The following is a 14,631-nucleotide window of genomic DNA, read 5'->3' as shown; positions in this document are numbered from 1 at the left end:
TATGATTTCAGTTCAGTATTCTTTCCAGGATCATAATATCATTACATATCTGAACAAATGATGGTGTGTGACCTGAATGAGTAAGAATTATTTTATAATCCAGTTTACCAAGGGTCAGTGCCACAGCTCCGTGCAGTTCCTCTCACTTTTATTCAAATCTCACCATCCACCTTCTAACTTAAATTGAGTGTTTTCCTTCTTTGTCTTTTAGTGCAAACTGCAGCATTGTTGTTATTATTATTATTATTATTATTATTATTATTATTATTGCTATTTTACAAGAATGCGTTTTTTTAAGGGATGCAAAAAAACCCCAACTTAAATTAATTTACAAAACAGCCGAATGAGGGTTTACTATTTTTCCATTTACAATGAATATAATATTTAGCCATAAAAATGATTATAGCAGTCATGTAAGAATTAGAAGGGTTTAAACCATCCATGTGTAAAAGAACATGAGAACTGTTAAAGGTCGGAATGCCATCCGTTTTCCTAAATATCTGACCAAAATCTTTTGGACACAGGATATGAGAAAACCATATGTTCAAAAGATTCATCTGACACATTACAGAAGGAGCAAGGATCCACTTCAAAGTTTAACCTTTTTTTCAGAAATTCAGCATCAGCGTAGACCTTATTAATGTGTTTCCTTGACCCTGGTTTTACATTTAAATATATTAAATTGTCGTGGATTAAATTAAGTAATGGTAAGGGGATCGCTTTACATATTTTATTACAATAACTACAATTCAATCTGAATTTATTCACTAAGGCGAAAGCCGGTGATTGTGTGCAGACCTCACTCACCTGAAACGCACCTACGACACATTTACGCGCCACTGGTGATGACGTGAACGTTACATTAACTGTCGTCTCGCGCTGTACGTACTCAGTCGTTCAAAGTGTTCTCTCTTCTGACTATCAGCACTAAAAACAGTTTTAGGTTAGTTGGTAGATATAGCTTGAGTTTAGGTTAATATGTGTGGTGTAAATATAATGTTAGAGTTTGGAGCCACTCCATCAATGGTCGGCTGGCCCGCGTCATCTTCACAACAGCCTTCATCTTTGATCAGAACTCCGGTGTTTCCGGTGGCTAGGTAGCCATTTGTAAAGACGCAGTTCTTAAATACAAGAGTTTCTCTATCCTCTTTAGTCTTGACAGAGGCTCCGCTTTCTTTCTACCCGTTGCCAACTCAAGCTATCACAACTAACGCCAGATCAAGTCAGTCCACTGAAACTGGAGACGAAACTGATGTTGGTCCTCTCACTCATCTTTAGGTAAGACATGTTACTTGGAGTAATATTAACTGACAGTTATTGGGATTAGTTAGCTAACGCTAGTTAAGTGTAATGTGACTGTTGAATTTTACATTGCAATTCTTTATGTCATTTGTTGCTGTAAACACTACTTGTATTTAGGACTTTAAAGTTAACGTTAGGTTAGTGGCTAAAATACGTACTAGCTAGCATGTTTACTGCCTAAGCTAGCTTGTTAACTGCTAACTTAACTGCCAAACATGAACTAACGTTAGCGGACGTTGATTATAGCTAACTAGTTAGCTAGTTATGTCCCAGTTGCATAACTGTTACTACCGTAATCTTAATCATATTTTGAGAAAAATGGGCCTATTTTTAAAATTCGACGTGAACTTAAATCTATTGAAATCACTCGTGTGGTGTTGTAATATATTCATTCAAAAGGGAAAACACGTGTAATTAGTAAATGTATGTCTTGATCTGTATTACGTGTGGCTCACTGGCATAGTTAAGGCCTGACTGTCATCAAGTTCAGTGTTGAGAGAAAATAATATTAAAAAAAAGTCATTTTGTTGAACAGTAACATGCAAAAATGCACAGTGAAAGGTCCATATATAGGCTACATAATAATATGAACACAGTTGATAATATATACACAAGCTCACAGTATTGTGATACATCAGCACTATCTTACCTGTCAACAGAGTTCAATGTTAATGTTTTTATTCACTTCCCTTCTTAGGCGAGTGAGTCAGACATCTATTTGACCAAAGGCAGCTTTTACTTGCCCCTTTTGTTAGCAGATATTAAATAACAAGGACTCAAGTTTAATTTAGGGCCACACCATCTAGAAAATGTAAGAAAATAGTGAAAAATGTGCATTCCAGTTTCTTAAGCTCCAAGGTGATGCCTGTAAATGGCTTGTTTTGTCATTCTAAATCTGAAGATATTCATTGCCATATTCGCATGAAAAAATACTCTTAAACTGTTAATCTATTATCAAAATAGATCAATAGTTTAATTGTTTTTTACCACTTGCCTCGTCAGGCAAGCGAGTTGCTAGATTTATTAACCCATCATGGCATTTTACTCGCCCTGGTTATCCTTATTGTTGAGTATTTTATTTCTTTACATCGTTTGTTTCTATTAAGGAATTGTGTATTTGTCCATAATGGCTGCCAAAGTGAGCAAATGCAAGTTGTTAAAAATTCCAACATTTTATCTTGACATCAATTCTCAGACAAAGGGCTGTCCTACTGTAGGAAAGAGGACAGCACTATTTTCCTGTCTTGCCCACCAAATGTGGGTTAGTATATTAATGCTCAGATTGTGTTCCACTCTCTCATCTGGCTGTCTGCCAGACCTATACAGTAAAATCCTGAGCCTGAATGGAGGATAAAAGCTGCAGCTGTGGAAGCAGCAGGCAGTCAGACAAAAGTAAATGGAGTCATTCTCAAAATCAAGGCCAACTCATTGGACCGCTGCAGTTGTAACCCAATTATTCCCAGGCCACATGTTCTCAAAGCAGGGGCGTCAGGCAGAGGGGGAAGCCCTCCTTCTTTCTCCTGCAGTCACCCCATAAAAACACAGAGAGGGAGGGTGGCAGGCAGCAAAAGTAGGGAAAGTCATAAGTGTTATTCCATATGACCTAAGTGTAAAGTCAGTTTCAAATGTGGCTGTGGGTCTGGGTTGGCACACTTTGTAACGTAATGCTTATGGAAAGACAGATGGCTGACTGAAGATTGTAGCATGCAGCGGGAATCTCCCTCTTGGAACATGCAACCGCAGATATGACAGCAAGCCTTTGAGAGATAAAAACAGAGATGATGCCATGTAAGGTGGCATGAATGAAAATAATATGCCCTAATCCAAGTCTGTGGGTTCATGTTATTTATTTTAGTATATTTTAATTAATGTAAGAATTTGAATGCTGCGCTAGGGCTGTAACTAACGCTTATTTTCATTTTTGATTACCTGTAGATTATTTTCTCAATTGATTGATTAGTTATTTGGTCTACAAAGTGTGAGAAAATGGTGAAGAATGTTGATCAGTGTTTCCCAAAGTCCAAAATAACATCCACAAATGTCTTGTTTTGTCCACAACCCAAAGATATTGAGTTTACTGTCATAAAGGAATAAAGAAACCAAAAACCAAACCTGAAAATATTCATATTAAAGAAACTGGAATTACTTTTTGCTTTTTTTAAAAAAATACTCAAACCGATAAATCGATTATCAAAATAGTTGATGTTGTGTAACTGTTGTAGTTGTTGATTAATTTAATAATTGATTCATAATCAATTATTTGATTAATTTTTGCAGCTCTACAGCTAATGCTGTGTACTGAATTTGAAATCATTATACCATATGCTTTTCAAGGTCATGTAAACACATTGATGAGTCATGTGATGTGGATTGTGCATAAAGGCTGCCCACTTACATTGTAATGTACATAAAAACACATTTGAAGAAAGTGTGAAAGAAAGCATATCACTGAACAAGTGAAAGATATTTCAGACTGCACATTGACAATGCATCATATACTCATCTGGAGTGCTGTGGAGTATAAGGATGTGGTTAGCACTACAGTGTATAGTGTGGAGTAATTGGTGATGTGAGAGTGAGTAGCTGTTTCAGGGAACCATGCACAAAGTTAGAAATCCTCCCTCGTAGAATTCAGTTAAAACTTCTCTCATTCTCTCCCTTTCTTATCCTTAGTTACTCCCTTTGCCAAAGAGTGACAGACACTTCCTCCATGAAGCTGAAGGAGTAAGAGGTTTCCTGACTGTGCAAATGTTGTGAGCTGTTCGTTGAAGGGGTAGGAAAGTGATATGATAGCTTGTCATTGTCAGTGTTGTTTTCGTCTTGGCCATAATCCATATTTGAGTTTACGTAATGGGCTTTGAGAGTCTTTCAAAGGTTTGCTTGCAATTATTCAACTAATGATAATAAATTAAAATCATGAAAATTGGATATAATAACGGCCATAATTGTTGCATGTTATTGTCATGCACCTTGTAATAAAAAAAACAAACAAAACAGTCTCTCCATTGATTACTAGTGCATGTAGCTTATTTGACAAATCAGGATTTGGAAAAAGGTGTCTTTTAAAACATTCTTTAAGTGGACACTGCAGTGATTTGATAATTGTGGTAGGAAGATGGCTCTGCAGCAGGCACACAAAATGAATAAGAAATTACCAAAGATACACTTAACCGTTATCTAATTACCTTTGATGGCCTTTGGCTCCATTGTGTGGTCAATGGTGATCACTACATTGTGGAGTGGAGAAAAGGGTCAAGAAGAACACTATTATATTTTATTTAGTATAGATCTTAGAAGTTTTTAAATGGCCAACGATTCGGTTGGATACGATTCAACTCTGTCACGATACAATATGATACAATATGATGCAGTACAAGACAATGGAATGTGTGAATCTTTACATTTTGATTCAATTAATGCCATATTTGTAGAGTGCTATTGGTTGCAAAAAGACATCCTGATAGCTTTATTAAATATAGTAACAGTAGAGACGGAGAGAAGGAGACATTACAGTGGTGTTAAAATCTTATTATGAGCTGTCATGTGTAAATGAGATACTGTAGCCTAAATGAGAATCTGTGAGCAAACTTTAAATAGTATTTTTACCAAAAAAAATGATCTGCTGCTCTGTTTCATATGAATAGTGCTGTGGTTTTGATTAGTGTGGAGGAACAGTGATGCTCCATGTTACCTGCTCTCACAGTGACATGATGTCTCTGAGGGTCAGACTCGTGGCTCTATATTTTGCTGTCTGACATGTTTTGCATAAATGGTTTGCAGCAGTGTCTGTCATCTTTCTTATAAAACCCAAATTTATTCTACATTTGCACATTATGAAAGTTTGGTGGTGCGACGCGATACAGTGTCACTTCTGTCGCTGTTTTCAGCGCAGTCTGTTTTGGGCAGATCAAGAGGAGACACAGGAAAGGAAGTAGGACGTGCTTGTCTTGTGTGACCGTGGCAGCAGGCGTCCAGTGAGAGCGGTGCAGGCAGACGCAGAAGGAGAAAGAAGACGGAGGAAAGTTACAGTGGCAGCTCCTTGATGCCAAAATTGAAACATATGGGTATCCTAATAAGATGTACCATCGATTTGCTTCCGATTCATGTTCATCTTTTTGCCGATACAGGCCATCTGAACCGATGCACTCGTATCTTAGACATGAAAAGCTGATGCATTGGATGCATGAGTGAATTGTTACACCCCTTTTATTTAGTGTAGTCCACTCCTTTATCATTTCCCCATCATGAATTTCTTGGAATCTGATTGTATGTGGCCTTTGAAAACTGGCCTCAGATCAAGCCTGCTATATCCATCCTTCATCTGCAAATTGTGCAGCGCTTGACTGACCTTTGCCTCCACCTTGTGGTCAAATCGTGGTCTTGCAAGGTTAAGGTTAGGATCAGCAGGTTAATGTAGTCACCCTTTGGGGAGATGATCAATCATTGACCAGAATCTGACCATGACCTTGATTTGATAGTCTATATGGTGAAACACACAGACAGGAAACCGCAAAAGTCTTTCAGTAGATATTTTAAAAAGTCTTAAACAATGCCAGACACATTTGAAAAGCAAATGCGTGAAGGTGTTAAAAATAAATTCCACAATTTCAAAATTGTGGCCAACAAATCAAAATAAAGAAAATACTTTGTATACTGGGCAAACAGCCTATATTTTAATATAGGTATATTTCTCACAGAAAGTAGTTGTTTGTTTAAATGTTAACATTTTGGCAAGGGCTGTGGCATGTTGACAGCTCAGTCAAGAATCTCATCTCACATTCCTTGAAAAGAAAAAAGGCATAAACAAGCTTAGAATAATGTTAAACATTTATTTTAAACATTATTTTGGGTTTCGTAGCCTTTTTTGGACAGGACAGGAGAGGAAAGGGGCGAAGACATGTAGCAAAGGGCCACAGGCCATAATGGAACCCATGGATGCTGCTGAGCACTCGAGTATCTTTAAATGGGCCACATGCTCTACCAGCTGAGCTACTGGGAGAGATGCTAAAGATATTGCTGTTTCCTTCCATCAGATGTGAGATTTAAATGATAAAGCTACATTTTGGAGGTGTATTTGTAATTTTAAAATATTAATTTCAAAGCAATAATCTGATGTGAAACCTGGTGTGGTCTATGTGTTCTTTCAGCCTACTCTTTTATTGTCCTCTTCTGAGACACCTAATTGAGGTGCTAATGAGGTATTTTGGTTCACATTCGAAGCCCAAGAAAACAGATAATTCTTCAGTCAAGGAAGAGAAAGAGGCACGTGGATTCAAGTTTGCAGAAGACATTAGAATAAAACTTAGCTGTGTATGCCATATTTTATACAAAGAACTTTCTGGTTATCCCCCATCCACATAAGAAAAGCTGCTATTTGAAAAAAACACCTCAACCCATACATATAAACAGGGAAAAATTACAAGACATAGAGCCAAAAGAAGAAGAATGATTACACTACCTACATAAATTCTATTCTCTTACCATTAACAGTCCTATATCTTGTTTTCTTATGTACACAGCAGATACCAAGACATAATGCCAAAAGATGTAGGGTGATAAAACCAAGTCTCACACCCTTATTCAACAGGTAAGTGAGAAATGGAAGCTAGAAAACACAAGTATTAGGGGTGTCAATTTCACTGACTGAGACAATTCAATTTGTATCTCAGTATATGTTCAGTGATAAGATTCATCTTAGAAAGCTGAACAATTTGGTACAATATAATTCAGCCCTGTCAATATACAATACAATACAATGCAACGCGAGATGATGCAATGTGTGAATCTGTTTTGATGCTAGTAATGCTATATTTGCATTTTTACAATACAGTGATATGCTACTCTGTTTCATATGAACAGTGCTGTGGTTTTGATTGAATTGGGGTATGGAGGAACATTACCAGTGACATGACGTCTCTGTGGGTCAGGATACTTGTGGCTCTTTACACTGTTGGCTGACACCTTTTGCATAGATGATTTGAAGCAGTGTTTCTCATCCTTCTTATAAACCCAAACTTGTTCTACACTTGCGTGTTAGGAAAGTTTGGTTGTGCAGCGTGGTGCAGCATCAGATGTTTCACTGTCAGTTGTCAGGAAATGAAGAGGAGAGACGGGAGAAGGATGGGGGTGCGCTTGTTTTGTGTTTTTTTTGATGCACTCATATTGTACTCATTAAAAGCCCAAGGCATCTGATGCATGAGTGAATTGTCATAACCCTAAAAATATCAAACCAAATAAGGTACTCTATTGATGCGTACATTTGATTCTCAAGCCTAATTAATAGGACAAGTTATTGATATGTATTTTAGGTAAATTAGTTGTTATATAACTGAATAACAAAAACCAATGTTAGATTAATCAATAAATTAATCAGTAGATTAACTGAAAAAATAATCGATAAATTAATTGTTTAAAAAATAATCATTGGGTGCAGCCCTGAGTGTTATATTCCATTTCTGCCATCTCTGTTAGAGCCCATCCAATTGATTGTGCTGATCTGAAAATGTTTTTACAGAACGTATAATGCAAAAAAACATGTGCCTGGGGTGATTTTGAAATAATGCCATCATGTAGTTTGACCAGCAGAGCGCGCTCCAACTCTGCTGTCAACAACAAGGTGTTGATGAGATGTAATGCTGACATACATGCATACACGTGTTTGGATTTTCTCCAGGATTTGCGATAGATTGTTGCTTTATTCTTGTTACTATACAGATATAACTTTTTAATGTAGAATACAGTGTGCAGTTTGACTTTGATGACCTCTGTGATACTTACTGTAGTCATGATGGATGACCCACTCCACCACAGCAGCTCACTGAAACTGGGTTATAGTGTATGTGGGATTTAAGTCTAACAAAATATCCTTGGCCCAGGTTTTCTGGTATCAGAGACATGGCTTACTTGTAACTGGGGTGAATCCCCATGGTATCCCATGCTGCATGAACACCTTGCTCTGGTGCAGGTTAACTTCAGAGGATTAAAAGATGTCAGCAGGCCAACAACTGAGCAACTGCTGTCAGGTTGAATATGTATTCATGGGAGAAACTAAAATTGTTGACATATACTAGCCATACATGGCTTCTGCAGTTCATTAAAGAGATTTAACATGCTGAAACCTGCAGAAACCCTATAATGGATAGCAGGGGTTCCTTAACCCTCTCATGTCAAGGACCCCCATATAGATACACATTAAACCACAGACCCTGAATTGAAGAAGGTATTAGTATTTTATTTTTAGGTTTAAAGATAATGTCTTCATTGTCAATCAGTAATCTAAGTAGGATCACTATGATTACAATCAATCAAAATGGCCAAGCCAGTGTCTTCCTATGTTGCTCCAACTCCCAATAAAGTGTGATAAAAGTTAAAATACTCTGTTCCTCCTTTTGCTTGGGACCCCCTATAACTCAGTGAAGAACTACTGTTACTACTGACCCCAGTTTGAAAACTGCTGCAGATTTTCATTCAGTTATATCTCTACTCTCTCATCTAACAATATGAGGGAGGAGGGATGGGAGGAGTGGGGCAAAGACATCAGTCCTCTATATAACTCTATATTGCGTCGAATGCTTCAAAACTCTCAAGTAATTATTCCACAGCCACACAGAAGCCAACAACACTTTAATTGCTATGCAGGTCTTTAAAGAATACATAATTCAGATGTACATACTGGAATCAGGTCCAATGTAAAGAAAAAGACTTTTGACTTGGGAAACCTTAAATAAGTGTAAGCTTCCTTTTCTCCCCTTTTGTTCTTGTTTTGATGGTTTACATAAAAACAAAATGTAAAAGATCATGCATAATGCCATCTAATTACAAAGCAAATCATAAAAACAAAAAAAAAACACAAAAATAAAAGCACTTAACATACAGTATGAGAAACAAAATGCATGAATGATTAAAAAACTATAAACAAACGTCACACTTTTAACAAAGTAATCCAAATATCAAGAGCATATAAAAAGTATATTTACTGAAAAAAATAGTTCTATATCTGTGGTGCTACGTAGGTGCGGTGCCAACTATCTCAATCATACAACTTAATGTTTTAAAATACAATATATGTTTTAATCTCCCAGCCGTGTTACGTAAAAGGTCCTCAGCAAGCTTAAATTTAGGATTTAGGAAACATGAAAGGCACTGTTATCTTTGAAAAACAAGTGCATGTGCACAGGAAGAAGAGAAATGAAGTAGACATAAGAAGTACTGTTAATAGTCTATAGTCCAATATACAACAAATATATTGACAAATTTTAATAATAATACCTAGGATTATAACAATTAAATAATTTACATTTAGTCACCACACAGGTAAAAATTATGGATATCAATGGGGATTTTTTTTTCATGACCTCTGACAGTACACAACAACATGAACCAAAACTGTGGTGTTACTATGTCTGCAATTGGAACTTGCATTTTTACTTGTTGAAGACACAAAGTCAGTGATCCCATGTTTTTTGGTGTGGGTAGATAGATAGGCAGGGGTATGGTAAGGGTTTAGGCTAATGATAGGAATGAGTGATAATGTTTTGGGAGAAACTAATTTGCATTTTGATGCAAGTTGGGTCTGTTTTTTCTTGTATTCTTCACTTTAACATCTGAGTAGATAATTTCATCCTCAGTGTGATCTGAAAGAAGAAAAAACAGACACTTGAAATGAATGACAGATAATCCACCACATTTACAATGTTAAAGAGCATTAATGTTGTGTGGTTTTGAGACTTATCAAAGCAGACAATGTCCAGACAATTGTCCTACCGTAAAATGGCAAGAAATAATCGAAATAGACATAATTTTCATTTTGATGGAGGGCTACCTCAGATAGAAAAAACAAGGTTTTTAAATATCTATGGAACTACAGTAACCAATGCTTTTCTAAAATTATCAGGAAAAGGGTACAGGTGAGATAGAGGACAAGAACATGTTTCTCTTACCTTCATTAACAGTCATGGGACTTGTCTTCTTTTTGAAGTGTTTGATACCAAGAAACAATGCCAAATGGAGAAGTAGAGTGGCAACACTTGCTGTCACAGCCACAGTCACAAGAGAGAAGTGAGAGATGGAACCTATAAAATACAAACATCAACCAAAATTAGATATCGAGATAATGTAAACATGACCGTCTCAGCACTGTCAAGATCAGTCTGAGCCACAGCTCAAGAGCCCTAGATTTGTCTTTGCTATTTGCTCTAAAGACTCTACGTATGTATCATCCTGTACATATCTAAAAGCCAACCTGCTCCATACAGCTGGAAAATCAGGCTTTTTAAAAATTTATGGTACCAATTTAAAATGTGCAATAGCAGCAAGGATACTATATTAACCAGAGGACTAAATAACTGAATCAATAAATTAACAAAAAAATCAAAAATTTGATAATTTCTTGAAATACACTACCTTTACAGCTTGTAAGCTGAATAACTGTTTCTTCTGTACTGACATTGTTTCGAACATTACACATCAAATTTCCAGACTGGTGACCGTGTACACTGATGGTAATAGTTGAAATTTTGGACTGGTTTTGGTTATCTGTACTCCCAGACGGTGACAGTGTGCCCACTGTTGAGCAGCTGGGGGACAGGCTGTGATCTCTTGTCTGCATCAGTAAAAGACAGTCCAGAGTCAAAATGAACTCTACTCCTTCTCCCTCTGAGGAGCAGCTGATGTTCATTTGTTCGGGTGACAAACACGTCTTAGAAATAGCAGGCTTTGACACTGGAGCTGAAAGACAAATATACAGTGTAATGAGTGTAACCTCTAAATAATAATACAAGTGGTAAAAAAATATATAAATATAATAAATAATATAATAAATAATAAGTAAATATAACTAAAAGTGATGTGAGTCTGTTTTTAAAAAGTGAACAAATATGTATGTATATTACATGGATAGATATCAGACAGAAATTTCAGTAAAATTCAATACAATTTGATGGCATCACAAACTAGAACATCCAAAGTGACTATAAAGTTGAATCAACTCCTCTGTTTTAACAGAAAACTGAACATTATAACCTTTGTGAATGGAGGATTTAAAAGCAGGCTGTTGTATTAGACTGCATTAAACTGCAACTGAGTACACATGCACATATATAAAAACATTTTACTATAGGTTGTTAATTTTTACACCAAATGCAAATTATATACTTAGATTGAATTCACTTAAAACATTGTATTTACAACTGTTGATACTGTAGTCTACAATATAAATTGTTAGTAACAGATTTTTATATATTTCATATTAAATATGATGTTTACAGCATATGTGTAATAATGGGCCATCTGTGTTTATGTTTATGAACCTACACAATATTACGGTTTAAAAATAAATAGCCAGGTTCAGGACTTGATATAGATGTATTGTATTTTCTAATCAAATGTAATGTCTTTTTCACTTTATTTAATCTTTGTTTAGGTTTAAAACACATTTTTTATTGACTGGTGTCTATTGTAGAGAAGCTGTAACTTTAAGAAAAAAATCCTACCTTGTATTTCTAGATGTATGTTGATTTTATGTGACAATTTACCCTCAGATCCATGTGTTTCAAGAGTATAATCTCCAGAGTCTGTTTTCTGTGCATTATTCAGCTTGAATGTTCCATTGGTGAAGAATGCAGAGTCATCAGGTTTAAACACCACGTTGTGTTTATTGTCTATATTTAAAATGATAGATGTCCCATTCTTTTTCAACTGTATCTTTGTTACATCTGTAGGCAGGTAAAAAATCAATGGCTCTCCAAGTGCTCCGAAACACTGCTTAGGTCCCATAGTTCCAGTTAAATCGCATTCCATCGACCCTGATAGGAACAAAAATGTCAAACAGCTTAAAATACTTTAAAAATGCTTCATAACTATTAGCATTTCATTTCAAGTAAAAGGCAAACATACACAGCCATTTCAACTGACAAGTAATAAATAATAAGAAATATCTTTTGTTTAGATTGTTATACAGATAATTTTTTTTTAAATTTGTGTTAATGTTTTATCCACTTTTATCAAACATCTAATGCAAATTATCCCTATAAGGGTTTCAGTAGTTTGCAAAAAAACCAAAAGAAAATTATAGCAAATTACTAAGGACACTGTATAATGTGATATAGTCACTGCTAATATACTGTTTTTTGTTCAACACACAGTACTATTAATACACAATTACCATGAAGTGTACCTTTTGCCAGAGAAATTGGCACCAGAGCTGTGATGATCATGTAGGCGGAAATCATTTTTTGTTGTAACGCAATCAAATTATCTGAAAAACATGATGCATTTCACGTGTGAGCAAAACAATCAAAAAATTAAAAGATGTTTAGTTACTTTGTTTTTAGTTTCAGTTAAAAACACAATACAATTTTACACATTTTTAGTATACTTTAACTAATCTAACTAGCTTGAATTGAAACAAATTTTACTCACCACTTTTAAAATAGGTTGTCTTCTTTGTGGCTCCTTAACTGGACTGAGACTTTGTACTGACACGTGGCTGTTTTTTTTTTTGTGGTCTCTTTTGTTTGTGGAGAGAATTGAGGAAGAGGTTATTTGCACTCAGCAAAGGACTACTGAAACACTCACCAGCTTATCTTTTTTGTGTTTATTTGTAATAGTTTAATTACAAAGCTACTGACTTTGTAGGGTTCAGAAAAAGATTGCTGACAGTTAGAATATTGTTTCCCAGTATTTGTCACAAAGAGTGGTATTCTCTTCTATGTTTAATTTCACATATCTGAATTATGCATTTTGTGAGCAGTTATATAGATGGCACTTATACTACCTGATTGACTTTCTGAATGCAGTTACAACTTATTATTTAGATGATTATTTATAGAAGATTATTTTAAAGGTCCAGTGTGTGATATTTACAGGGATATGGCAGAAATTGAATAAAGTGAGTTTGTTTTCATTATTGTTAGAGCTGCAACAATTAATCAATTCATTATTGCAGCTCTAATGCTACTATCATTAAATTAATCTCCAAATTAAAAACATCTGGATAATTGATTATTCAGTCATTTTTTGAAAGAAAAAAAAACAAAACAAAATGCTTGTGATATCAGCTTCTTTAAATGAGAAATTATGTTTTTTTTACTCCTCTATGATAGTAAACTGAATATTTTTGGGTTGTCAGTAAACCAAGACATTTGAGGAAGTCATCTTGGGCTTTGGGAAACACCAATTGACATTTTACACATTTTAAAACAAAATGTTTATTAATTGGTTAATCGAGAACATAATTGATGGATCAAGTGACTATGAAAACAATTGTTAGTTACATTCCTAATTAGTGGATAATTACCAGAAAATAAGAATTGTTGTTACTGTATAAATTTCTTGTTTTCACATTGATAACATAATTAAATAATTAGTAAAAGTATTTAAAAAAAAAATAAAAAATAAAAAATAGTTTCCATACTGACTTTTTGAGGGCAAGCACTTTCCATTTTGTGTGTGTTTTTACTAGGGGTGTGTATCTCACTGACTGAGACCGATTCAATGTGTATCTTCATACATGTTCAACAATACGATATATCTTACCGTGTTTAGTCTCCTCAAAGCCCCATCATCTCCCTTTCCAGCACCTCTCTGATTTCCAGCTTGATAATCTGACCGATATCTTCACGTAGCGACGCAAGAAGCTTGCACCTGAAAATCTCTATGGCTATCACTGAGGTCATGTCAGTGGGAGTCGGGTTAACACTCCTGTGCCAGAGGTGCTTGGCCTCGGTGCAGGTTGGGCGTCGTTGCATTTTTTTTGCCCTCTACCGGCCATGTCTTCTCACACAAATATTTGTAGAAACATGTAACTAAACGTAAACAAATAAAAAAGCAAAAGTTTGCTCCAACTGGTGCTATTTTAACATTTTTGGCACAAAGGTTCTGGAGAGCTTCAACACACACATCTACTCCATAGCCTGCACACTAGCACCCCCAATATGATATATCTTAAAAATTTTTAAATGGCCAACGATTCAGTTCGATTTAATTCAGTTCTGTCACAATACAATACGATACAAGACAATGGAATGTGTGTAAATCTTTAAAGTTTGATTCAATTAATGCTACAGTTGTAGAGTGCATTTAGTTGTGAGAAGATGTCCTGATAGTTTTACTAAATTTAGTAACAGTAGAGACAGAGAGAAGGAGACATTACAGTGGTGTTAACATCTTATTGTGAGTCTCGTGTAAATGAGATACTGTAGCCTAAATGAGAAACTCTGACCAAACTTCAAAACTCTAAATATTTGTATTTTTGCAGTAAGATGATCTGCTGCTCTGTTTCATATGAAGAGTGCTGTGGTTTTGATTAGTGTGGAGGAACAGTGAAGTGTT

The 14,631-nt window shown here is 35.5% G+C and overlaps 1 protein-coding gene and 1 long non-coding RNA gene across 3 annotated transcripts in view; one reads left to right on the top strand and one right to left on the bottom strand.

Moving 5' to 3' along the window:
- Window positions 1-813: 813 nt before the first annotated feature.
- The window catches only part of LOC146319237 (uncharacterized), a 38,602-nt gene continuing 24,784 nt past the window's right edge, over window positions 814-14,631 (top strand). The window contains exons 1-3 of one of the 2 annotated variants that reach the window (XR_014771532.1): window positions 814-1,278; window positions 3,976-4,055; window positions 6,825-6,889. This is a non-coding gene — a long non-coding RNA (uncharacterized LOC146319237). Of the gene's footprint in view, window positions 1,279-3,975; window positions 4,056-6,821; window positions 6,890-14,631 lie in introns of both variants that reach the window. The other variant, XR_014771531.1, reaches the window with a different exon arrangement.
- LOC146319241 (uncharacterized) lies at window positions 9,847-12,530 on the bottom strand. The gene is made up of 5 exons (XM_084730579.1): window positions 12,476-12,530; window positions 11,793-12,104; window positions 10,705-11,028; window positions 10,242-10,373; window positions 9,847-9,944 (listed from the first exon to the last, which is right to left on the bottom strand). Exons 1-5 carry the CDS (start codon window positions 12,528-12,530, stop codon window positions 9,847-9,849), a joined length of 921 nt encoding a protein of 306 aa, XP_084586705.1.

Source organism: Lutjanus erythropterus, chromosome 11, assembly GCF_056507025.1.
Source record: "Lutjanus erythropterus isolate fLutEry1 chromosome 11, fLutEry1.hap2, whole genome shotgun sequence".
Lineage (NCBI taxonomy): Eukaryota > Metazoa > Chordata > Actinopteri > Lutjaniformes > Lutjanidae > Lutjanus > Lutjanus erythropterus.
Note: the sequence above shows the minus strand (reverse complement) of the source record. Positions and strands in the feature narration are given on the sequence as shown.

Bases quoted from the DNA above. Each gene is read 5' to 3' on its own strand.
- LOC146319241 (XM_084730579.1), bottom strand. From the start codon at position 12,530: ATGATTTCCGCCTACATGATCATCACAGCTCTGGTGCCAATTTCTCTG. The intron at 11,029-11,792 runs GTAGGATTTTTT...TTTGTCTTTCAG, and splicing joins CATACATCTAGAAATACAAG to CTCCAGTGTCAAAGCCTGCT. The intron at 10,374-10,704 runs GTAGTGTATTTC...TGTATTTTATAG, and splicing joins TCAGCTTACAAGCTGTAAAG to GTTCCATCTCTCACTTCTCT.